This window comes from Struthio camelus, chromosome 1 (genome assembly GCF_040807025.1).
Source record: "Struthio camelus isolate bStrCam1 chromosome 1, bStrCam1.hap1, whole genome shotgun sequence".
NCBI classification, from domain to species: domain Eukaryota; kingdom Metazoa; phylum Chordata; class Aves; order Struthioniformes; family Struthionidae; genus Struthio; species Struthio camelus.
This window is the reverse complement of record NC_090942.1, coordinates 142,787,639-142,813,887: the sequence shown is the minus strand read 5'-3', so window position 1 is coordinate 142,813,887 and position 26,249 is coordinate 142,787,639. Positions and strand designations below refer to the sequence as shown.

The 26,249-nt window shown below is 39.4% G+C and overlaps 2 protein-coding genes across 36 annotated transcripts in view; one reads left to right on the top strand and one right to left on the bottom strand.

Annotated features, from left to right (window-relative positions):
* Positions 1 to 16,504, top strand: part of TBL1X (transducin beta like 1 X-linked) — a 205,626-nt gene extending 189,122 nt beyond the window's left edge. For all 12 annotated transcript variants that reach the window (XM_009683683.2, XM_068921037.1, XM_068921074.1 and 9 more), the window contains 6 exons: positions 4,095 to 4,216; positions 5,714 to 5,788; positions 8,267 to 8,394; positions 9,595 to 9,760; positions 10,802 to 10,903; positions 12,015 to 16,504. In XM_009683683.2, the coding sequence (XP_009681978.2) occupies positions 4,095 to 4,216; positions 5,714 to 5,788; positions 8,267 to 8,394; positions 9,595 to 9,760; positions 10,802 to 10,903; positions 12,015 to 12,041 (620 nt within the window). In that variant the 3' untranslated portion in view covers positions 12,042 to 16,504. The remainder of the gene's footprint in view (positions 1 to 4,094; positions 4,217 to 5,713; positions 5,789 to 8,266; positions 8,395 to 9,594; positions 9,761 to 10,801; positions 10,904 to 12,014) is intronic.
* Positions 7 to 26,249, bottom strand: part of GPR143 (G protein-coupled receptor 143) — a 58,259-nt gene continuing 32,016 nt past the window's right edge. For 14 of the 24 annotated variants that reach the window (XM_068921251.1, XM_068921199.1, XM_068921170.1 and 11 more), the window contains one exon: positions 20,151 to 21,915. In XM_068921251.1, coding sequence (XP_068777352.1) covers positions 21,836 to 21,915 — 80 coding nt within the window. In that variant the 3' untranslated portion in view covers positions 20,151 to 21,835. Of the gene's footprint in view, positions 3,212 to 20,150; positions 21,916 to 22,945 lie in introns of those variants that run through there. The other 10 variants (XM_068921139.1, XM_068921106.1, XM_068921132.1 and 7 more) reach the window with 3 other exon arrangements.

Below are 26,249 nucleotides of genomic sequence, written 5' to 3'. Positions count from 1 at the left end.
TCTATGTAACTTTTGATAGTAAAATGAAATGCAACTTTTTAATTTTGTCAAGCTAACGTATCCTTTTGTAAAAATATATCTGCCAGATCTGTAAACTGAATTATGAACCAAAGTTTTTGTGCCATAACTACACTGAGTAGTGTAGGCTAAAATGGTGGTTTATGAAGACACTTTTCAGTGGAGACCTCTGGAATCTCTTCCACTCTTCCTGCTAAGGCTCTTGTTGCAATGAAGCTGACTTCAGACAGAAGACAGAGATGTAGATTTCTCAAAAGCTTGCATGCACCTCTGCCAAGGTGAAGGTCCTTAGCAATTTCTCAGCTTTTAAGTTTGACTTGAAGTTTAGTTCTTGTGTATTTGGTTTGTCTAATTATCAGAAATCAATTGCCACCACTGCACCAAAACCTTATTTGGACATTCATTCGCAGATCTTGTCTGCTTCCAGAAGACAGGAGGCACCCCAGGTACTAAGTAATCTTGAGTAACAGGCAGTCGTTAATGTAATCTTAAATTCACTTGAGACCAAGCCCGTTTGGCTGAATTCATAATCCAAACTGGATAAATTGTCATAGGCAAACTGAGTTTGTAACTACAAAACATTCCAGATTCTGATGCCAGAAATAGTGTAGTCTTCCTGTGTAACCATAGTCTTCTAGTCTGTAGTCTTCCTGTGTAACTGTTGTAACCAGCTATTCCATTTTTAAGTACAACAGGCATACTCAAGGTGCTTCATGGTATTTAAAAACATACATTTTCCTACTAATATAAAAACATTAAATTCCCACGTGTTTTTCAAGTGAATTTCTAGTTGTTCTCATTCCTACATCTCACAGATGTTACTAATATGCGGTAGCAATAGAAACAGAGTATGTCTATGCACACAGCAGATCCAACTCTGCATTTCTGTCACCCATCTCACTATTATTAGTTCAACTGTCAGTTTGGAGGAGTCAGTATGCGTTGACAGATTTTCTCGCTGTGGCATTTATTTATCATAGCTGTTCTGCAGGAGCAAACTTTGCACAGTATAGTGGTGTAGTTAAGGAGATTCTGAGGCCTACTAATCCCTAACTGTTGGTCTAAGTAGGTGCATATTCAAAACCTTGTTGACCTTTCAGAATGATGTTCACTGAAATTTAGCTGTCTACAGGAATGATGAGTATCGTGGACACACCACTCCATTCTCCTTTTAGCTAATTGGAAGCTTGACTACGTCTTCCAGTACAATATACCAAAGTCCATCTGCATTATAGACTACAAAAAAGAATTTTATTACATGTGCTGTTTGTCTTCAGGCCATAAGACATCATTGTAGTGGGGATGTGGAGAAGCTAACTTTTTTTTTTATTTCAAATGTCTTTTCATAGTGAAATAAAGGAGTTAGTTAAGTAAATTGTTGATAGGCCAAAAACACAGGTCCAGTAGCCCCTTAAAATCTTTGTCCTCAGGTAAGCAGGAAGATCTTTGTCCTCACGTAGCTCTAAAGCTACAAAGACCTCACCTTGTCCTCCTTGCATCACTTATTCACCAGAACAAAGTAATAACAAATTATTCACCCTGTCTGGGATCTGAAAACCTTGTCTAAACAAGGATTGAATGGTGGCATTTTAACAACTAAAATTCTAATCTAGACAGAGTACAGTCTTTTTAACACATATTTGTGAGGCATGCTTCTTTAAAGTCTCGAGACAGCTGGCCTAGGTATAGCGTAAATTTTTTACTTTCAGCTCCTTTACAACAGCTTTGTTAGGTTACACACATATGGACAAAACTGTCATCTTAGAGAATGTCATCTTAAGCGAGACTCCTTTGTCTAAGTCTTGAAGACCTCCATATCACTGATATTCCCATGTAACGTTAGGGTTTCATGGTCCAAGTATGTAAGTATGTGGATAAGTAGTTTTTACCTAAGGTTTCATTATTCTATTGCAAAGTTTTAGTAGCCATCAGAGGATGTTTGATCAAAAGCGTATTCACAAAGCTTACTTCTTTAAAGTGGAGTGAAATAATCCAAGTTTCACATCTACTGATAAAAGCATACTGGTGTCTATGCACCCAGGAGCAAAATTTTAAGTGGTAGGGTGAGAGGTGTTTGTACCATCTCTGAATCACTCCCTGCAGACATTTAACTCTCTAAATCACACAAAAATTTGATGAGAACAAGCTTAAATTAACTATTACTGTAACATTTTATTGTTGGTATTTATTTTAGCTGCATTTCTTCAAGTTTGTTGCTGCTTTTATTAGACGGCATTCTAATTGTTTTAAAGCAATCGGCTAGTAACCTGTGTGTTTGGAGACGCCTCTTTGGCAATTGGATTACTTTCATCAAGAACCATGTTTGGTAGTTTTTTCCAGGCCATTTTATGTTATTATTTATTTTTCCAAAACATATGATTAAATACACCAGTAAATAAATCGGCATCAATTATCAACACACTGTGATTCAAATTATGTTGTAATACAAATCCATCGCTTTAGGTGCCAATCTCAGAAAACTACTTTTGGACTCATATATATCATACTGGATATTAGCCCTGAAGGCATATTGCTATTAATGAAGATAGATCTTCTGTTTGCCCCGAAACAGTAATACAAAGCTTTGCAGCATAAAAAGAAAAATAGGCAGCTAGAGAAACAAAACTCTTCACTGTTTCCTGCTCCCCATTCATGCTGATCAGAAATCTCAGAAGTAATCTCTTACCCACACATATTTCCTTATATTTCTCCAACACAGAAATTCCTTACCTATCAATCACACAGAATTATTGAGCTATTTCGTTAATATTCTAAAAAAAAATTGTATCTGAAACAATTTCAGCCCTCACTTCTCTTTTAAAGAGCCAGCCTAGTGATTCAGGAGGTAACCTAGTTCTATCTTATTTTGTGGTTCATGAAAATTACAATAGGAAAAAGCATATTTAAATGTAATATGTTTGGCAGAATAGATATCTTTTCACCTTTATACTATAAAAGTATTTCTCTCTAGCAGTATTCTCTACAAAAGTATTTCTCTTATTTTTGAATAAATAATTTCTTATTTTCCTTTTAACGGTAAACTTGCACTGTATTGTTGACAGAGAGAGATTCAACTTTGCTTCTTAACTGCTAGTTCTGACAGACCCGTTTATAACACGAATGTGCTGATAATGGAAATGTCTCTATTTTGGCAAATCTTGTTTCGTCCTCTGGAGGGCAGCTGAACTCTTTCCTGAGGAAACAAACAAGCAGCAGTTATAGAAACACACACAAGCTGTATGTCAGGAATTCCCACGTATCTGCTTCTGTGCATGCTTTTGCTCTGCAAGACATGCTATAAAAGTTAATAAAAAAAATTTTTTTTCATATTTTCTGCAAAGTGTGGGCGTGCACTCAGGCACCAGTTACATGTTCATGTGCACAAAGTTTCGTTAGTTCAGTCCTAGTCAATGCAAAACCCTCCACAGAAGCTCTTCCTTTGACTTCAGGTAGGCTTAATCAGCCTATCTGTCTTAAATCAATGCCCAACTAAATTAAACTGTCTGTATGTGGATATGATTAATCCAGATGTGTCTGCACAGAATGAGAGATCTACATTGTTTGTTGCCAGAAGGTAGTACAAAGCAAGATGGCCACACGCTCCTTCCCTATCCCATGTGTTGGCTCTGGCATTCACAGGACCATTTTATGAGCTGATTCAATTCTCTAACCCAGCTGAAACTATCCCCATTTTTTCTGGGTTAGTTTCCTCTCTGATTCTTAGCTGAAGTGGCTGACAGAGGAGTTAACTGAATGCTAGAGATGGCACAAGAGAAGAAGTATGCAACTGGCAGCAGGGAGGGCGGAGGTGGAAGCAGAACCGTTTTACCCACTCTCCTGTAATTTTACCCCAGAGAGTCTCACAAATAGATGTCAATACAAAGCATCCAGATTGCCCATCACAAGAGAAAAAATGAATTGTGCCCCTCAGACAGTCCCTATCTGCTTGCGGGTGACAGACTCGCAACTAGCTTTTAGTCTCCGTGATGCAGAGGGGTGACAGAAGCAAAATAATTTGGGAGAACTGTTCCTTTGCTGCATTCTCTAATGATCCTTCTGCTGTTTGTGCTTCACAGCTCCTGCTCTGGATGTAGACTGGCAGAACAACACTACTTTTGCCTCCTGCAGCACTGACATGTGCATTCACGTATGCAGACTTGGCTGCGATCGTCCCGTTAAAACCTTTCAAGGACACACAGTAAGTTTCAAGTCCAAAATGTTCATAATAGAGTCACAACAGCACGTAACGGTGGTGGCAACTGATGTGTTGAGCAGGGTGTGTCCTAGCACCAAAGCCGCCATATCTCATTGCTTCCCTAAAACCATGTTCTTCCGGAGTGACTCACGGCCTGTGAAAAGGGATACACTGTAGTAAACGAGGCAAAATCTGCAGCTTAACCAGTGACGCTGCTCACGTGTAGCATGAGCTGCAGACTGAAGGCATATTAATAAATAGGATTTTGTTTTCCCTCTCTTAATTTCCTTTACTAAATGAGAGAATGAATAAGGACGGAACAATTTACTTCCGTTGTTCAGTTTAGAATCACTTTCATCTAATGAGATCCATTTAAGATGTATTTCACTCCTCTTTTCCTCTCTCCTTTAGTACCTAATGGCCGTCAAAGGCTAGTTTTTCTGTTCATGAGAAAACTGCTGTCGTATACTGAGCTGTAAATTAGGTACTCACCCCCAGAGCTATTTATCTCCCCACTGAGGAAAAATTGTACATTTGGAGACCTTTAGCTAGTTTATGTATGTCGTTAAACTGGCATCAAGCTGATATTTCCTGGCAAATTGCTGCACAATGCTTTGAACAGATTGATGTTTCTTTATTATTATATGAAGTATATACCGTTTTGCATATAGGCCAAATTTCGACTTCAGATGCGTTGTGTGCAGTTCCTTTTAACTATAGTTAAAACGTGTAAAATGGGTAAAGCAAAATTAAAACATTTCCAGTATTATTGTCACTAAGACCCTGAGCCAGTTTAAAAAAAAAAAAGCATCTTTCTCTGTTTATAAAACGCTTTTTTCCCTGCTTTTATTACATATATCTGACCCTCAAGAAAGCAGAGGAAACCTCCTGACTACCTAGGGGATACACTAGACTTAGTTAATTACAAAGAGCTGGAAAAACGGATGGAGAAAGAATTATAAACTACTTAATATTCCATGCTGGATTTCATTTACACTTGCTGCTGCCTTTAGAGAGATCACAATCATTGTGAAGCTGTAATATCGAGAACAATAAACTCCACAAAAGTTTAACCCCCTTCCCCCAGTATTTTCTATTGCAAATTTGTATCTCCTAGATCTACAGGATATTAACTTAAGAAATACCTGTATTTTAAAAATAAGTTAGTGCCGCATCATCAGTCAACCTGGTTTGAGGCTTTATTTAAATCCTGCCATTTGCAGAAAGAGGACATGGCAAACTTTGTGCCAGAAAACATATCGGAAGACTGATTGTGCGTAGCATCCACGAGCACAAAGACAAAATGGTTACCATGCCTAAATGATACTGTAAACAGTGTGATGGGGAAGCAGCGTTGCTTTTCTGCACCCATAAAGCAGTGAGGACTGCAGTGGTGCGTTCCCTGGTTGCAGGCATAGACCTTGAGTGCCCTCTGCTGGGTGCCCAGTGCACTACGAGTAACCTGAGCGTTCACTTTATAAAAATCGCTCTTTATTTCAGAATGAAGTTAACGCAATCAAATGGGACCCGTCTGGCATGCTACTAGCATCTTGCTCCGATGATATGACGTTAAAGGTAATTCACTTTCCATTTGTGCTGTTCAAAAAGTAAAGGAAAAAAAGTTGTCTCTATTCTATTCTTCTCTAGAACGGTAGCACTGTTCTCGGGAAAACTGCCTGAACAATAGTTTCATTTTGCCCCATATTTCTTAAAGGTGATGTGAAAAATAAGATTGAATATAGAGAAGCAGTCACCAGGAAAACTGAAGCATACTATCCAAATTAGCACCAAGTGACTGATATGTCACTATCACAGATTAGACATATATATATGTATATATTTATATATGTATGTGTATATGTATATATGCATCTGCTTGCCTGTCAACAGAGGCTCTAGCCCTGTGCTAAGAAGCAGTCTATTCATTACACTTTGTAAAGGATATAAAAATAAAATGTTTTCCCTTTGGAGTCTTTCTTCTGAAAGTACTTTTAATGGAGCAGTCTGATTGTTTGAAAAGCCCTAGCACAAACAATGGAACAGGACAGGCTTCCTCAAGCTCACCAAATATCTTAACCGCTCTCTGACGATGCCTGTCTTTATCCGTTCCCTGTATGGGAAGGCTAGGGCAGCCCCACTGCTGATTTACATACTTCTGTTAGGTGCCTGGAGTTAGCTGGAATTAATTTGGGTTCTGGCTCACAGGTGGCATGGGCTGCTCTACCAGTATAACCGCGCCATTGTGCTTTCCTGGCAAAGTATTACTTATAAAGGGAGAGTCCGAGCTGGCAAAACTGTTTTTCATAACAGAGTTTTTTCCAGCCCAGACTTGTTCTCCTTTCCCAACCCTATAAAAAGAAGGCTATGTCTACATCATAGCTGTATATTGTAACAGAAGGGCCCCCCTGCTGGACTGCAGAACTAGGTCAACACAGCTGTTCTCTACTGTTTCCTCTGAGCAAAGGTAACATCCTAAGAAAGATTTGTTTTTGTGAATAGAATTGTAACAGTAATATGGATTTCAGTGTTAATTAAGGCTCACACCTCTTTCCACTGTGGACTGACACAGCTAAAATAATAGATGTTTATAGCATAAACACAGCCTATGTGTAAGAACTGAAATTCAGAGAGCAGCAAAACTTGTAAATGTAGGTAAGACCTAAGTATACATCTGCATTATGAACATTTTCTGTTAATCTGCTCAGTCTTGTCCTGTTTTTGCCACATTCCTATTGGGGTTTTAATCTGTGCGGATCCTAGATATGTTGTTCCAGATTATTCACAGAAATGCAAATTTACAGAGAGTAGATCTACAGGAGACTTGAAGGGAGCACTTCATTCGTTATGCTACACCAAAGGACTACTGTATTAAGCAATATTACTCTGCTCAAACATCCTGACCCAGTGGCAGTACATTTTTTTGGTGCCTACTTCCATGCTATGTTCTTCAAACTGCTGTGGCTCAGTGTTGTTGGTACCAGTTCAAATAGCTGACCGTCAAATTTGGCACAGACCTAATGGTTTTCTATCACTGGCCTAGGCTGTTTTAAAAAACCTTCAGTAATGGATATTTCATATCTTCTTCAGGCAAATACTGTTCCTCTTCCATTTTCTTTGGAAATCAGTACTCTCTGGCTTCTTTTTTTTTTTTCCTCCTTTTTGGAGTTCTTGATATTTTTCTGCAACTTCTTAGAACATGTTACCTATTAGGCATAGAACATGCCTAAACTTTGTATAACATTTTCAAAAGTGAACTCAGGTATGCTGCTGAAAATTTAGCATAAAGAACACATGATCTCCCTCATTGTGCAGATTTATAACTAGTGAGTTAAATCATTGCTACTTTTTTGATATCTCTCTGAAACTGATGAACTGTAGTTTTGTTGGGTTATTTTCCCTGCTGTGAGAAATTAGTTTGTTCTTCTGCTTTTCTTAATTATCTGAAAAAAAGACTTACTAAATTACCTGTCATGTCTATTCAGCATATTCTTTGTCTCATACTAAAGTATTTAGCCACATAAAAGTGCATAAATAGTAGATTTTGTTCCATCATCCATGCTGTTAAAAACACCAGGAAAACAAGTGGCGTTTCAGAGGAAAAAGAAAATCTGACATGAGTATGACTGGCATAAGAGAAAACTCCTAGGTTTTAAGCGGTCCTAGGGACTCTATTCTCATCCTTTAAAATAATTGCTATTGCAATGTATAACTTAACAAGTGAAATTTGTCTAAATAGAACATCTTCAACTTCTGAGGAAATACAGGTATAGGCTATGGGCAATATGACAACTATCTAGTTCTTCTGGCCTATTGAATAAATACTATTAAAAGTGTATCAGTGTCCGCTAATGTGGTTACTCTAACATTCGCGCATTATAGGTATCAAACTGCTGTGTTAATAAACTCAAATTAAGTTATACACGTGTATGCTTGTGTATCTAGAGATTAAATAAAGAAGTGTCAAGAATGACACATAACGAGGACAGAAATAATTTAGCTGAGAATAGATTAGTAACATTGCCATTTTTCTCCTTCATAATTGCACTGACACAGATTTGGAGTATGAAGCAAGATACCTGTGTACACGATCTTCAGGCTCACAGCAAAGAGATTTATACTATCAAATGGAGTCCTACGGGACCGGGCACCAGCAATCCAAACTCCAACATCATGTTAGCAAGGTAAAAATACACCTCTTCCTCTTGCCTGCTGAAAAAAAGGAGTCTCTTTCTGATATGTAACTAACTCTGCTGTTAACTTTGTGTCAGTGTTCCTGCACACAATTCCAGTAAGCTGTCTGCAGATAACATTAAAAAGTGCCTGTGCTTGTAAATCCGGGGGGATGGATACAAAGGGGAAGAAAACATATTTGGAAAAGGAAGAAAAGAAGAAGGAAATTTGAGTCATGATACTTAATTTTTCAGCTGTCTCAATAAAAATATGGTGAATTTGGCATTGCACCTTCACATTTGGCAGCTGGTTGTTATAAATGAATGTATTTAACGAGACAGATGGCAGCCTATTAAACTGTTTGGAGCGTGTTCTAACAAGGGTCGTGCAGCTCACCTGGGCGGATACTGATAATTGTTATAGCTTTGCTAACTAAAAGAGAAAAGCTTGGATACTTTTTAAACTATCCCTTAAAAATTAATTCAAAATTCTTCTTTGAGTTTAGGAAATATGCTTACTTCTAGGAATGCCAGTTGATAGTAGTACCATTGGATCAACAAATCATTTTGTGATGTCTTTTGTTCAGGAAAGAGTTGTATCTAAGTTGATTAATTTCTTTTACCCCTCAGTCTGGGAGAGGACAGCACAAGGGACAGGGAAGAACTTTGGTTTCTTGGGGCTGTTCTTCTAATATTGCTATTTTTCATACCAGTTACTTCCCTTGTCTTTCCCTAAGCCCACAGCTTGGGATTTAGAAGGAATGGAGCAAAAACATCACTGAAAGAAAGTGAAAAGAACTGCAGAGAATTACATAAGGTTAATTCGTTAGATGATACAAATCAGAATAAGATTTCTCTGAACAGTCTATCCTATTAATGATAATATATTTTTTAACTTCCTCAATAATAGCAGGTAGAATCTCAGAAAGAGGGAGCTGGCCCTGTTTGGGATAGTGACCTGATCCTATGTATACAACATCCTTAGTTAAACTCAAAGGGTCAACATACAAGAATTCAGTTCTGTAGATATTATTCTTGCCTTTAAGAAAGTAAAGGCTCTAGTGAACATTAGCCTTTCTGTTTGAAACGTTACTTCCTGCTTAGCCAAAAAATAAAAACCCTATAGTGTTCTCTTCAAATATTTACAATATCAAACTACAAATTGATTAATACCCACGTTAAGACATGCTTGTGTTTGAATGCTTCTTGCAGTGCTTCGTTTGATTCCACTGTTCGGCTGTGGGATGTTGACCGAGGAGTGTGTATTCATACGTTAACAAAACATCAAGAGCCTGTCTACAGTGTAGCTTTTAGTCCTGATGGAAAATACCTAGCCAGTGGGTCCTTTGACAAATGTGTCCATATATGGAATACTCAGGTACTTTTTTGATTCATGTGAAACACATCTGTTTTAGATAACACGTTAGTAGCAAAAACTTAAATGGAAAATATAGGTACCTCTGTAGACCGTGCCCTGCCAGCTAAGGGGAGTCTGATTGTACTGACTGATATAAATCCCAGCATAACCGTTTAATCACTCAGGTGGATTGAGGTGACTGTCTCTTCGTATGCTAAAACAGTGGCATACGTGAAAATAGGTACGTCACGCTGTGCTATCAGCTTTGTGAAGTAAAGGCTTGGATTGATTCTTACAAATAAGTGGTAGCCTATTTTCAGTAACAAATTGAGTTCATTTGTGAGTCAGATGCACCTGGCTTATAATACGCAGTGAAGGTATGATAGATACAAAGGGTGAACAGTTTGGGGATACTCGGGGGAAAAAGTGGGGCAATTGGAGGTTTTTCCTCCCAGCCCCAGGAAGCTCTTTTCACTCACGTGTTAGGACCTAAGCACGGGGAGCAAGCTAAAAAAGCTGATCTCTGCTTTCATGTCCACCCAGTTATCTTCTCCTAATGAAAGTGTTCTGTATGTGATCTGTACAGACTTAGAAACTGTGGAAGTACCCCTGTCAGTTGTTTTTTTTCTGGGCAGGGAGATGCCAAATGTGAGAGAAGGTTAGGCACAGAGATGCATGAAGAATTGAGGGAAGTCCTAGGCGCGCTCACAGTGGTGGCAGAACTGTCATCAACGCCATATTCCACAAACAATTCTGGACACTGATGCCTCACTGCTTGAATAAACAACAAACTTTAGAGACGACCACATCTGGCTAATTCCCTAGGCCTTTGCTGTTACATAGTTGACAGAAAAAGATGTTTGAGCTGCTTTCTGGAGGAGCCTGTTTCTCTTCGTTGTCAAAGACCAGTCTCCTAACTTCAGCACCTTCATGAGATGACTCTGGTTAGGAGATGTGAATAGCTCCCCCTCGCTGCCAATCTCTGCTCTTAATATATTGCCATACTGCAGAGAAGAAAAGGAATTTCTGTGTCAAACATTTGCATGCTGTTTTGCTTTGTAGAGTGGAACTCTAGTACATAGCTACAGAGGCACCGGAGGCATCTTTGAAGTCTGCTGGAATGCTAGAGGAGACAAAGTGGGAGCAAGCGCATCAGACGGATCGGTAGGAATCTGTACACACTGTAAATGTTGGGTGGAAATTACTCCTCTGGAGAGCGTCAACAAAAACACACATGCCTCACTGCCTGCTCTGGACAGAGGTCAAGGTGCAGACAGCTCTGGACAGAAATAAGTAGAGTTATGGAGTATATTAAAAGTATCTCCCGTTTTGGAAGGTTTTGAATACCAGGAGGTGGTAGTGTTATTCGAAATGAAGAATGCTTGTGGAATAGTGAATATTGCTGAAGATGGGGAAGACGTTTAAATACATACATAATAAGAGCAACAGTAGCGTTGTTTCTGTCATTATTTATCTTGTCTGTCAAAAGTTAACGAAGGTCATAGCAGTCAACTGTCTAATCAACAAGCTAAGTTTTCTCCTGCAGAAGAAATTTACGCTTAAATAGCACCTAAAGGAGAAAACCTTCAGTGTGATGTCCAAACATTTCATCATGTAGTAAAGGAGAAGTACTGCCTTGGACATCCTGATAATTCATTGCTATCATCTTTGCTGTTAATGTTACTTTTTAAAAATTTCAATTGTAGAATGAGCAGTTTGTGAGGGACATGCAGATGTTATAATACATTCTATAGCTTTTTAAAATAACTCTTCTCCGTGGCTGGCTGGCATAGCTGTGCTCTACAGCAGTATTTTTCAAGTCTTTCTTTAACCAAGGGAGATCACCTAGGACGTGATTCAGTTGCCTGAGCTTAGTGGCTTGCTTGCCATTTGAGATAGTGCCATGCACGGCTTCCAAGAACTGCTCCAAATGGATGTCTTTCTGAAATGGAAGTAGACACTACATTTAGGCAACTGAATAGAGTCTGTAAGCTTATCTGGGATGTGCAGTGTCACAGAAATGTTTTTAATCTAGTGAAAGCTCAGCTAAATGTTTAATACATGGTTTTCACTTCTGTTTCCTCCCATATGGTTTATTTCCTTGCTTGTGTACATGAAAAACAGGTACTATAGACAGACTGATGTGAAGCCTATAGGAGTATGGCAGGCTGTTTCTCAGCTGCTGACAGATCAGCCTTTGTGCTGGGCCATATATACATATGAATTCCAAATAATCTTCAGAAATGGTTCTTAATCCTGAGTCTTTTCTCTCTAGGTTTGTGTTCTAGATCTGCGGAAGTAAAAGTGACATGTTTTAGAAGAAATTTCAAATGGACCAGCAGTGAATGTGTGGGGAGAAGCACTCTTCAAAACTATTCTTAACAGCTCCAGAACTGTACGAACTTGAACAAAGTTAGAGTGTACCGTGAAACCAACTCTCCCTGGCCACAGATGTCTAGTATTTTATCTGTAACCTTCATCAAGGAGTAAAACCACAGTCACTTCAGAGGGGGAGGGAATGGTTTCCACCTGGAACATTCAGCCTTGGAAGCATGAAGCCACCAGCTAGGCATTGCACTGTTTGGTTTGCGTCTGAGAACTTGCTCTGATGGCTGGGAAAAAAAAGCTGTGCCAAAAAAATTAATAAACAAAAAAAGAAAAATGCTGTGATAAACCAAAAGGGAAAAAAAAAAAAATCCTCCTCCATGCGGTGTTGTATTTTTTCCTTCCAATTTGGACACTACAGTTGCTCTCCCAAAGGACGTTCAAAGACCAGTTTGTACTGATGAAATGCTCGACTTTGTAATCACAACACTTTCTATTTTCTAGACTACTTTTTTTGTTCAGTGGTTTTTCTATCAGCTGGAATATTATAGCCTGGAGGATCCCAGGCTTAGGATGAAACTTTTGTTTTCCTTTTATTTCTCCCTTCCGCTCCCAGCTTCTCCTTTTTTTTTTTTTCTTTCTCTTTCTTCTTACCCTTTTTTTTCATTTTTCCCTGTATGCCCATAGTAGATGCAGCCAGGTGGACATGACAATGAAAATTTTTGACAGACTGCTTCTCCTCTCTCCTCTCTCTTTTTCTTTCTTTCTCTCCGTTTAAAAGAAAAAAAAAATCCTCCATGCTTCAGATCTTAGCGTCTCAAGGGCACTTTCAGCAAATTGTGTAATAAGTGCTTTATATAAGAATGCAGTGCTGGGGAAGATTTTTACAGGAGAAAGATGACTTTTAACAGAAAGAACCCAGTGTATTTTTGGAAAAAAATATTTTTTATGTTAAACACACTTTTAAAAGCCTAAAATGGCCACCAAATGTAGACCAGTTGTGTAATTCAAGTAAAAAGAATGACACAAACAGAGTCCAAGGAACATGAAAGGTGCAGTATCCTTTTTCTCTTATCTCTCAGAAAGTGCTGTAAGAAAAAATGCTATTATTTGATACAAAAAATGCCAGTCATTTATTAAGAGTCCTCTTCCAGCAGCCAGACATTTATATAATCTAATTTCAAACTTGTGGCTGTTTGACGATGTACGCTTACTAAAAGAAATCTGTAAGTTTTGAGACTATAACAACAGCATTCATTTTCTTGAGTCCATATTTTCATTTATCCTCAGTAAGCAGAGGAAAACAATTGTATATCCCCTTTCCTCTCTAAACAGTTCAAAGTTCACACAGACCGTAGGTTTGCCTGCCCTTGGTCATGCTGAGCAGTGCTGACCTCCACTATTCATCCCATTAAGCTGTTTCTATTCCAGTAAGTCAGTGGGATTTTATGACTGACTTAATGGGACCAATTGGACCAAGATATAGTGGTAGTGCTTATCATTGCTGACGAATGGACTCTTGCCAAGCTCCTGTCCATCTATGGTGAGCACACACACCTAAGACAGGCTCTTCCATTGCCTTTGGCAGCATGTTGTGCTGCTGTCACCCTCAGCTGCACGTTCTCGTGCTCTGAAAGCTCTGGGTCTGCACTTGGAGGTTCACTGTCCGTCCAGACACATTTAGTTTTGAGCATGTCCTCAGCGCAGCGTAGAGAAGACAACACAGATCTCTACATTAGGTGAGGACATGATAAACGATATATAAATTATTTCTCAACATATATACCCCTCTAAAGTTATAGTGGGTGAAATGATCAGAAAGACAATAAAGACTTTCTAAGTACCACTTCTCCAGTTTGGACATGATGTCCTTATTGCAAGTTAAAGACATCTGCAATGAGGCATACTGAAGATTCTTTACTGTAAGAGCAAATGATGGATGCAAAAAAGGCACATTGTAAGCAAGCTGTAGGCAGAGTGTCCTGACAGTGCTGTAAACCACAGGGCAGCCGCAAGGTGGTGGCCATTATTTAGACAAGTCCTCAGAGCAATCTGAGTCAAACTGGTATTCACGCCAGCCCACAGGGCTGGGGTAGGTTAGGATTTGTAGCATGCAGAACAGTAAACAAACAGAAAACCCCCCTTAAAATCACATAGCTCAAAAGCTGTGATTTCTGTAACACACAATCTTCCCTTTGAGTTGACCCCAGCTGCTGAAGTGGTGATTTGATCTGAGCAGAAACAAAACCAGGCTCATAATGTTGGAATGGTGGTGCAAAACCTGCCAAGCATCTTGGCATCGTGGAGTCCATACTACATTTTTTTTTTTTTTTTTCTCCTTTGTTTTCCTCTCTTTACACTTGTATCTGTACAGTATCTTAGTCTTTTCAGTGGAACTAGCCACTGCCAGCTTCAGCCTTTTTTCTTGAAGATACACATTTGAAAAGGAAAAACTAATGAAAATAAATAACTGCTAAAAGGGTTACTTAGTCCTGGGTTGAAAACATTTATGTGGGATTTTGGTTATTAATTACAGTTAGGCTTGTTTATAATTTATATCAAAAAATTGGACACTGGAAGGTATCAAGGATTATTTTTGGTGTTAAATATGTCTATGTTTTGTTCTTTAGTTTTCTGCTCCAAGAGCATGGCTGTAGATGATCACGTGACAGTTTTGCACTGTTTTATAATAACCACGTGTAACTACTAATTTAAAGTCACTACCTAAAAAAAAGAGTACTTATCAGAAGAGAGACTTGAATTTGAATACAAAGGTTTAATGTGGTTTTATAAAGCACGATTGAGTTGATGATTTGATTAGAATCATTGCATGGAGACGGTTCACTTCCTAACTTGTACAGGAGTTTGGGGTCGTGTTTTTGAGAAAAACGAGCAAAATCGCCCTTTCTGCAGACAGTGGAAGACAGGCTGGAAAGGGCGCTGCTTTTCAATCATCTGCCCCTTGTGCAACGCTTGAATAGCAAACCTCAGGACTCAACGCGAGCAGGTTGCTTGATCTGAGTTCAGCTGTGCCACATGGCTGTCTGGTTACAGAGCCCAGGTTTTGTAATTTTTCCAAGAATAGCTACTGTAGCTATGTCCACAGTGTCAAAGATGTGTGTTTCTTTTTTCTTTCTCTTTTTTTAACTTGTCAGTGAGAACACCATCTTTCCTCTGCCAGTCTACATGGAGGTAAGAAGCCATGAGAAACGAAATTTCAGAGTGAGTTGGTTTACAGCACCTAAATGTGAGAGAGGCTGCCATGCCAATGAAGAATTCCCCGTACAGACCATCAGATTTGAAAGCAGCATTTGCAAAAGACTAAGAAAATTCACCTCTCTTCCCCTCCCCAAGCCTCTAAAATGGGAAAATCCTCAAAGGTATAGTAGTAGGTGGTCTTCAGGTAAAATGAGGGCAGCTAATGAGATGAAGGAAAGCACAAGCTGTGATTGCAAAGGCTAGATTTAGGCAGGTGGGCTTGCTTCTTTAGAATGTGGGCAGTGGGGAGAGGGAGGCTCTGCCAGGGCTTAGTTCAAAGTGGAAACTGAAGCCCGCATGTTCAGAATTGCCCTCGTGAGAGCAGTCGCTTTTCTCCGTTTCTGCAGCAGTGTCCCTAGGCAAACGTTACTTTTAAGACTGCCCCTATGGCACAGAATTGCATGAAGCAACAGGCTGGTGGACTTGAGCAATTTTTCGCACAATATGTTGGTAATTTTGTTTATAGTTCTTCCCAATGGAAGAGAAATTGAAAAACCTAAGAGACCAAACAGAATTGTGAAACTATCAAGAGGCTTACTGGCATTTTATATTTGCTGGCTGTCTGGAACTGGCCTTGAAGTGAAAAAAACAGTTTCTGAAAAAACTCCCAGCTCCATGGGTTAGAAGGATACTGAATCTTTTATGTAGAAAACACTGGGTCCCTTATGGGGCACTAAAGGGCCTGACTTACAGGGTTACACACACATTACCCCCATGCTACATCTTAGAAATTTCCTTTTAATTTGTTTAAAAAGAGAAAAAATAGCTAATTTTAGAGCCAAGTGAAGTGCACTTTGTCAAATGTAAGGGTCTGCTTTGTTTTTGGGTTTCTTTTTTTTTCTTTTTTCCTTTTTAATTTTTCCTCCTTTTTTCCTCCTTTTGCCTTTAAAAAAAAATGTGGTTCTTCGTCAATTGCAGAAATGTTCTTTCAGCCACTCACTGAAATTCTGAATTCTGGCTTCTGCAGTTTTTATTGTCTGTGTCAGACTTGCAGCCAGACTTGGTTCTCATTTCAGCGTTTCCCAGGTTCTGTTGAAACAACATCAACCCATATTTTGTTTCTCCCCCACCCACACTTTCTTCAAATTCACCTTGTGTATTGTAGCTCATTTGTTTTAAGGAGAGAATCAACAGATCATATTCAGTGTCTTGAATAAATTGCTATATTTTGATATTAGAGAACTCTGTGCGTGTTGTTCCTTATTCTTTCTTGACTCTTTTGCATCCTACGTTTAAAGAGCTGGCGGTGGGGGGGGGGTCAAATTTTAACACACTTATTGCTCAGTTTTACTTTCCCGCATTTTAAAGGGAGCAAAAAAGTGAATTACTAAACACTGACAGCTAGTAAGGAACCAACTTCAGTAAGAGTGGGTTAAAGTACTTATTTTTTTAAAAAAAAAAAAGCTTCCTCAAAGGAAAGTTTCTCCAAATGAAATAAATTGGTCTCTAAGCTGATCTAGATAAATGGTTAATTCTCCCTCAAGCTATCCAGACCTTACACTCAATGAGCTGCTTGAGCACTTGGTCGTAAGAGTGTGCATGTGCTTCGTTGTACAAACCATGGAGGTTTTTACAGGACCTTAAGAGTTTTTCAGCTCATGCAATGGGGTTATAGGTCTTTTTCTATTCAGCTATAACTAGAGGTGTTTAGAAAAGAGGGATACCCTGTCCCCCAGCATTACTGATACCCTGGAGCAAGGAAAGCGGGATTCCTGCAGTCGTTTTCTCCAACAGGAGCTCCCATGGGCACCCTCCTCTAATAGCTCCTCCCTCCATCCTGCTGGGGCCTCGTGACACTAACAATTCACAGATATAACGGTTATTTTTATTCCACAAAATAGTACCCCCACTACTTTAAGGAGTGTCAACCTTTAAGTGTGAGATTTTTGTTTAGTGACTGTAACACTGAGCCAATTAATCTAAGCCAAGGCTAAAAGATTGTCAACAGCCTTCAAATGGCGCTACCACCCAGATCCATACAGTGTCACATCATCTCACTTTTAGGTATTTAAGGACCTAGAGCCTATGCTAATGATTTGCACAGCATCACATCATCCAAGACTCAAAAAAGAGAAAATATATCTTTTGTGCAGTTTTTCACAGTCCACGCTATCAAATTTGCAGGACGTTAATATACAATTAATTCCCTGTAATTGTATTAGTTTAAAGCAATTAATTCCCTGTAATTCTATTAGATTAAAGCAATAGGACAGATATTTTCTTCACCTCTCGCAAGACCACCAGCAGTCTTCATAACAGTTCCTCAAAATACAGAACGCGAGAGCTAGGGAGAAAGGAGATGGCTATCATGAGGCTAAAGCTTTAAGAGATAGCACTATGTAAAAGCAGTGACTTTACCCGCCCCTTAAGTCAATGCTGCGTTATAGGAACTACTTTTACTCACATCATTTCCAATCATATTTCAAGAAAATGTAATACTGCCAAACTAAAACTGTAATTTAGTTTTCATTTGTTTGTCCTATAAATATTTACTTACCCAGTAAACCATTTGACAAGTAGCACTCGAAGCACTGAACAATCCTAAACGCTTTGCTTCTTGCTTCTGACACAGTGCGATCCAATAAAAGGATATTTGTTAGAGCTATTCTGTGAAGATGTAGTATGGCAGCACCTCACTCAAAACCACTTATTTCCTTGCCATCTTTCTATGTATCATTTTCCACAAAGATCAGTGACATCCATTAAGAGTGCATGCAACTTCGTATCTAAGCCCCATGCTCCGAAAAGCATTTTTTTGTTAAGCTTTGAAGTCTCTTACGTGAAGAAATGACTCATTTGGCAAGAAATTTATCATCCTTGCTGTCTCCTTTCCCAACAGGAAGGAAGATCTTTGCTTCCTTAGAGATATTTTTTTTCTACTTCCTTTTGAACATATTCACAAAACAAAAAGAATACAAAACCTAATAAGCACAGGAAAACAGCTATATCCTCTTTTCCTGCTGCAAGCTCTAACATCTTTTACGCTCACAGAAGAACTCTTGACTTCAGTGTGCACACCACTACTGTCTATCTCAATATAAAGGATTGGGAAAAGAGTCTACTCATCTGTTTCCAAGGCCTGCCCATTAAAAACTGGGACAAAATTGGCATCCTAGCCCTTCATTAGAGTAATTTGCTACAGTAAGAAATGCACAACAAATGAGAAAGGATTTAGTTGAGAAGCCCTGACATTCTGGAGTCCTACAACTCAAAATTGTTTCTCTAGGCTTCCAACTGACTTCTCTAAAAGTCAATGGCGTCAACAGAAAACTGCACCCCAACCCACTGGGTTGTGGTTCCTGAAAAAATTCTCTATAGTTTCTTAGAGGACTAAACATAAAGGTTAAACCCTTAGATGGATTTTTGAGACTTCTGCAATCCTCACAGCCATGGTGTCCTGACAGAGTGCTTGAAAGAGGTTTTGAGTCATTACAGACAATACCTTCAGTTACTACATTTAAGGTAGATGGATTCACGGTCTCCCGAGAATACCAATCCAAATGGAAACGTCAGCAGTGTGATGTTACCACTGTTGTAAATCCTGAACATAGGTGTTTGTCAGATTCTTTTCCAGAGGCTACTTTGGGGAGAATCTTGAGAAATCTGTCCAATAAGATCACCACGTCTAATTAGCCAGCCACGGCCTTTCTTCAAAATGGATGACACAGACGGAGCGCCTCTGGGTCAGTCAGCTCATACAGACACACAGCTAGAGATAGAAGCTCTTTTTGTTCATATCCACATTAAAGGTCCAGGTCTCATGACTTGGACAAGGAATACAGACCAGAGCAATTAAAATCAAATCTTTCCAATCTACCAACTTCTTGAACGGCAGTCCTACTGTTTCCGTACAGAGACATTTCTGAAGATTGGCATAAGGCCTATAAAAATCTTTTCACGGAAAAGAAACATCAGATCATGACGAAGAAAATCCTAGATCTCCTGAACAGATTGGTTTAAAAAAAAAAAGATACAAAAAAAAATGCTCTAGATTCCCTGCAAGACTCTGCAAAAGATCCATAGATTCAGCTACATATCTGCGGAGGCAAATCTGGAACACAAAGCTGCTGTTGGTACGGGAATAACCACCATTGCTCATCACTGCAGAAATTCCCCGGAGACCTTCTGAGATTGGTGAAGCTAACAGAATATTAACTGCATGCATCATTGATGACCTGCTACCAACAAAAATCATTCCTATCAATACAAAACACTAACCTTCAGCCTGTTTTTCTTTCTGCAGCATCAATCAAGCTAGTAAAAATGATCAGAGCTCAGATGGGAAGAGAGGGACTAGTCTATGTTCATTCCTAAGCAGAGAATTTCTCCCACAGCTTTCCTAGGAAACTGCATTCAGAACTTTCTTTACATAAAATTAACTTTTAAAAAGAGGCTCTGATCCATTTCTAGAGCCAGTCTTCTGGCTCTAGAAATAAACCTGTTCCAACACAAACCGAACTCACAGAGGCACCTCTAGCAGAAAAGAAAAAAAAATCCCATTGCCAAATAACCATTCATTTCCCCTTTCTGAACAACAAAAGGCTTGACGCCCTTGATGGGAAGCTGAGCTGATCAGTTTCCAAAATATAATTTCTAAGAGAATGAAAAACACTTTGATTTCTGCTCTGCTACTTTAACCAAAGTCATCAGTATTGTTTTTCTCCTTGCTATCCCCTGTATGTCTTGGGTCAGGGAGACAGTATTCTCCAACAGGAACTGCTTCTCTGAATCCTAGACGAGGTGATCCTTTGGACTGCTTCTCCTGAGCAAAAAAGCTACAGCAGCCTCTTCAAGGTCATGGAGTAGATTATTGTTTGAGCTGGTTGAAGATGTTTGAACAAAACAAACAGTTGTCATGCGAAACCGACCTTGAAAAAAATGCTGAGGAAACAAAGTAATGAATTAATGAAAAAATGTCGCTGGGAGGAGGGAGGAGTGTCAGCGGAATGGATAGTGAAAATTTTATTTGACCAAAATTTAAGTTTTAGTAAACAAAAAGCTTATCATTTCAGTAATATCTTTTGTGGTGGTGGTCGTGGGTTTTTAACACTGAGGGAGAACCATCAGAACAGTTATAATAATAAACAGTTATAATTCACCCTTTCGCAGAAACTGTAGTTAGTTATGGTGTTAAAAATTAAGATGTGTGTATGTGTGTGTGCACATTTCTGTGTATGTATGTACTTTTTCAAGGGTTGTTTGTGTATTGGGCCTGAATATTCGTCAGTTTATTTCACCGATCTCTAAAAGACCAGGACATGAAGCAAGTCCCACCATTTTCTAGCCTTAACAAGGGTCTCACCTGGCATAAGATTAATCCATTTACTAAATCTAATAGAAATCTAAACAGAAATATCTTGACAGAATAATTTAAAACAATACACGACATTTTCTTCCTCCCAGTAATGTAAGAAAGATATACAAAATCAAAAATAGTTAGATTTCTTTAGCTAAAAGTACCAGAACAACAAGTACAAACAATTACAGTCAATATGCTGAACTGTAACTAGTGTCCCCAGGGACACTACTGTACAAGTTATACTGTATACACTAAAGCAGAACTTTGAATTAATTCCCTTTTTTCCACCACGAAAAGACATATTTTTACCCATCAGTATTAACAAAATGGCCCTGTCTTATCTCATTTACCTTGTTTGTATGTGAAGTATCCACATGCTTAAGCTCAATTCAGTTCCCATCATCAGAATATGAGTGTTACACCTACGCCGAACCATGTAATTCTTATCTCTGTATAATGTGAGGGTTACCCATTTGCTTATTACCTGAAGACTGAAGTTTATATTGGGTATAATTGATACTGAAAAAAGAAGTTACACACCAGTCTTATCTAACAAGGAAGTCTAAGGGTGTGTAACATGGAGAGCATGTAGAAGAGGAAGAAAAATGAAACGTTTTTGCAACTTCAACATTTTTTTCCATTCTGTGCCAATAAAATTAATGCCTGTCACAGGTACCCTGGGGAAAAAAAAAAAAAACATTTAAAAGTTTTACAGCCCCATAGCTACCAGCCTAGCGATTAGACAGTTCTGCTGATAGGTGCAATTGCCGGGCACCTGGATGGGTCTTGGCATCCTAGGTGGGAGACCTGTGCCCGGGGCCACGGCTGTGTGGGCAGCCAGCTGAGCACCTCATGGGAACCATCACACTGTGCTGTAAAAACATGCAGAGCATGGAGTTGACTGCGAATCTCCTGCCGCTGGGCTATAAGATCAGCACCTCTTGCTTTTTCTCCCCTCCCCCACTTTTGGCCCACTGAAGATTTAATTTTATAAGCACAGTAGAAGCACTTGGATGGGAGGGAGTGGGACTGGCTTTGTGGCAGCAGCAGCAGCAGCAGCAGCAGCAGCAGTAGCAGTATAGGAATTCAAGTGTCCCACCTCCCCAGTCCCTGCGGGAAGATAAATGCATCTGAAATAAAGAAACAATTCTCAGATCCTTGAGACTGTCTTTGTGTCTTCAGCTCACCCGCTCATGCCTTTCACAGCTTTCCAGTTATTCAACATCAGCCTCATTACCATTTAAGTCATATATCTCACTTGAGAGGTAGATTTCAATTGTACTAGCATCAGAACCTAGCAAACAAAAGAGAAAGGACTCTATTACTTTTAAAGATATTTATTTAAAAAACTTTTGTCTTTATCAAAAAGCATTTTGTCAATGTAGACATGATTTTTTTTTTTTTTTAGTTCAAACACTGTATTGAAAGAATCTTGGTATACTGGCTTTTAGACTATAAAATCCCCAGGAAACAGGGGGGGGGGGGGGGGGGTGAAGCCTCCTTATCTAGCCTCTGCCTTATTGTTCTCTGTGTAATTGCATTCCTAGGGAATGGTTGACTGCATTACACCCTGACTTAGCAGAGCTGGGCTGTTAAACAGAGCACTTAGCATGGCTGTGGGAATGTCTGTGATCACTGGCAAGTCATGTCTGGTGCCTTGAGCAAAGAGGTTGTAAGAATAACGCTGTGTCCTCTCTCACATGGAGGCACATGATTAGGGCCAGGGTGGGAGAAGCCCATTTCATTTCCACATAAAATGTGGTACTTGCTTGAGTGCTTTAGCCTAAGGAGAGACTTGCTCTTTCTTTTTTTCTCTCTCCCAAGGAATTTCACTCAAGATCTGCATTAGGCCAAACATCAGCGGATGCTATCATGTGGTTGCAGCTCAATGAATGGTTGCCAGTGTTTCACGCTGGCGTTCGCCCTGGTGCCATCTGAGGTGGGGGACACCGCAAGAACAACTCGTTCACCACAGCCATGGCAGAACTTCCTCCTTACATTGCACTGACAAAACCACCTCGTTGTTTTAAACCGCTGTCCTTAAATCTACTTTTTTTAATAAGCATGGTAAAAAGGTCTTGTTTGTTTTATGTATTTTCAGGATTTTTCAGGGGGCTCACAGATGTGTCACCACATATGAGGTTACCTCTCCTGTCCAGAGGTACCTGGAGAAGAAGAACCCAAGGCCCCCATTTATGCTCTCTGTCCACCTCTGTTACATTGTGTGAAAGCATTAAGTAGTTCACGGGAGATGGAGGAAAGCTGGTGGAAGACTAGGCCTCAAAGGTTGTCTTTATTAACAGATATGCCAGAGGAAGGAATCTGCTTTCAGCCATCACAGCTCTTTTTCAGCCCTTAAACTCCATGCCCAAACAAAGGCATAGTCAGATGCCTGAATCTCACCCCAGTGCGACATCAGGGCACAGTCGCACAGGGTACCTCCACTGAGGGTGAACTTGCCCTCTCCAGCACTCCATGTTTCCCCACGTCAACGCTCTGGCTTTGCAAAGAGTCAAATTCACCTACAGAGATGCCGGAAAGTTTAAAAGCCTTCCTGCAGTCCCAAAACATGATAAGCCCCAGAGTCCAACACAGGAAAGAGGAGCACAAAGTCTTCTTATCACGTTCTTCACAGGACGACTTCCACTACGTAAGTGAGCTTGTTCCCCACTGTTCCCTGCTACTGGGCGACTGGAATGCAGTGTTGCTGCTGATAAACCTCAGACGTAATAATTAATAAGGGCTGATGAGAAAGGTACGATGAGATTCCCATTCATTGTTAAAAGGAGAAGTGGAATCCTGAAAGGTATTTCAGGCTGTAGATATTCTCATTTATAACTGGATGATAAAGAATCCTTTCAACATCAGTTTCTAATGAATGTTTATGTGGATTTCACTGTTCTTCTACTATATTCAGGCAACACAACTTTGTGGGCTTTTTTGGCTTAGACTTTTTTCTTTTCAGCTGACTGGTATCATTTCAAAAATTGACTGTGTTTTTATAACAGTATTATTTGTACCATTGGGCCAGCAAAGAAAATACAATTTCTTTTATTCAGACTTCATAGGGCAAATTTACCTGCTGTCAATTTGACATTTTATTCAGATTAAAAGCATAGAATCCTCATATTTGTAAATATAAATGATACAATGATTTTCATTCAGAGGCCTTATAGAGTGAAACACACTAATATAGATGGCTGTTAAAATTAAATTTTCTAACCTGAACAGATTAGCATTTCCAGCTGAAATTCCCTTCCACTCTTGAGTCTACAGCCATCAGCTTCTGTCATGTGATTCAGGGCAAAGCCACCCGCTCTGATTTTCCTAAGTGAATTCAGTCTCCAGATTCCTGAAAATGCTCAGACTAGAAATGCCCCATGTATGCTTCCAGCTAGGAAACAATAATGCACACTTTTTTTAAACTCTCATTAGCCTGTGTCTAATACCTGACCCAAAAGACCTAACAGGGCAAGGGTGAGAGCCCAGATCAGGCCCCAAACGTCTTCAGTTCTTGCCTCTAGTGAAACTGTCACTAAAGGTGACACCTGGGGCAGTTCCTGTGAAAAGCAGGCCTGCGTTCTGTGAACTGAATTAAGACTACAAACTGTTTTCAAAGAAGCAAATACGCTGCCATCAGATTGATTCCCACTAAAGTAAAGCTGGATTTATACCAGAACTTTAAGAACTGAAGCTCTTCTTGAGAGCCAAATGCCTCCTTAAACAAAGTCATCCCTTAGCCTAGCTACCAGGTCTTTAATCAGTTTAACCAAACAAAATGGAAATGTGAATTCAAAACAGTCCTGTACAGTCTCCTTTGTAAAAGCTGCATTCCCTTCACAGAGGATTTTCCATAAAAATGTATTAGGAGAAACTCCTTGTTGGGTGGAGAACTAGTATCTGCTGGGGCAGAAAGGCAATCACTATTAGTCAGATCATTTCTCTGCCTCTGCTAAGTAACTGCAAAATACCATGTACTATCAGCCAAACTCTTAAGCAGCAGTTGATCACACAGTGCTTCAGAGTGATCGAATCATCGAACTAAATTTTTGTGATCATTTTGACTTCTAGTGGCTGAGACTTTCTGTCTGCAAAATCCTAATCTTATCTAGAAGCTACTCAGAATATATCCCTTATTCAATGTCCGTAAGATATTTTTATTTCAGCAAGATTGCTCATTTCACCTTAATCAGAAACTAATTCATTTGGGAGCGAAGGAAGAGAAAAGTTCAGACACTTTCATTACAAAGTCTTTGTTTCCTCACTCTAAACAAATAACGCCCTACCTGGGAATTCTCCCTCATTATCTTGAGCCCATATTAACTTCAAATAACACGCTCTTTGTAAACACCCACACAAGCTGGCATTCCTATTTCTACACATCTGTGCTACATTCACTTCATCATGCAGCTCCCAGCTTTCACACAGCCTAACTCCAGCTCTAACCACATTGACTTGGTTTTATGTTGCTCTAACTTCCCAGATACATTATAGCTTTTTCTAAAACTAAAGGTATATTAGTCATTTGGGCACAAACAGCACCTACTGTAACTAACACATACCTTTTTCTAGTATTTCTTTAAAATAGTATAGTGCTTTCATCTCTCATTCTACTTGATATTCTTGCTAAGACTCTACACTATGCCATTTGGATCTCATCTTGCTAAAGGTACCCGAAAGAAAAAAATGAGGTAAATGTAGAGCTCAGCCACGTAAGTCCTGTAAAAGAAAATGTATCTAATAACATATTAGAGTTACCAAGTGATCACCTTTACTAATGCTTCAATAAATACAATTGGCCTGAACATGCCTTATCACATACTAATTTGTGTAAAACATCCACGATGTATGAGGCATTAAAGGAGACAATCAAATTTATTTTGTTTTGTTATCAGCTAAATACTCCCCACTCTCTGCAAAACAGAAAGAAGCCTTAACTAATTTCCAAGGGCCTAAAAACTTCCTGATATGGAAGACATTCAAATTGAGGTTTAGAGCCAAGCTTTCTACCTCTAAGACATAAATGTTTCTATGCTAATTAGAAACCCAGGCTTTTCTACATGTGGATCACACCTTTGGGTCACACCAACGTTTCTGCTCTATTGGGTCTGAGCAAATTCACAAGGCCTGGTGATCGTGGGGGGCTGTGGGGACACTGCACATTCCTTCTGCCTTTGAACCCTCGCTCTAACAACACCATCAGATGTGAGATATCTTCTCAGGGCTTTCAATTAAACAGCACACACAAAAATATCCTGAGTTTGTTCAGTGAGATGGGGTGGGAGAACCAACTTTCCATAGAGCTGACAGCATGTTGTGATGCATAAACTGCATCGCAAAACTGATTCGAATGCAACCCTGGATTTGACTGTGCTCCCTATTTTACTTCTCAGCAAGACTGCCCCTTCTTCAGTTATCAGCTTCAGTGCATGTGCATGCTTGCTCCTTAAAGGATCAATGATCCAGACATTATCTGGCCATTCTTAAAATTAAATGAGCTATCACATAAGTTAGTGATTTCCAGATGGAATTACAGCAGACTTGAAGATTCCATGAAAAGTCTAGAGAATTTTAGAAGCTTGGATAATTTGTCCTCATGAACACACAATGATGATTTGTGAACAAGGC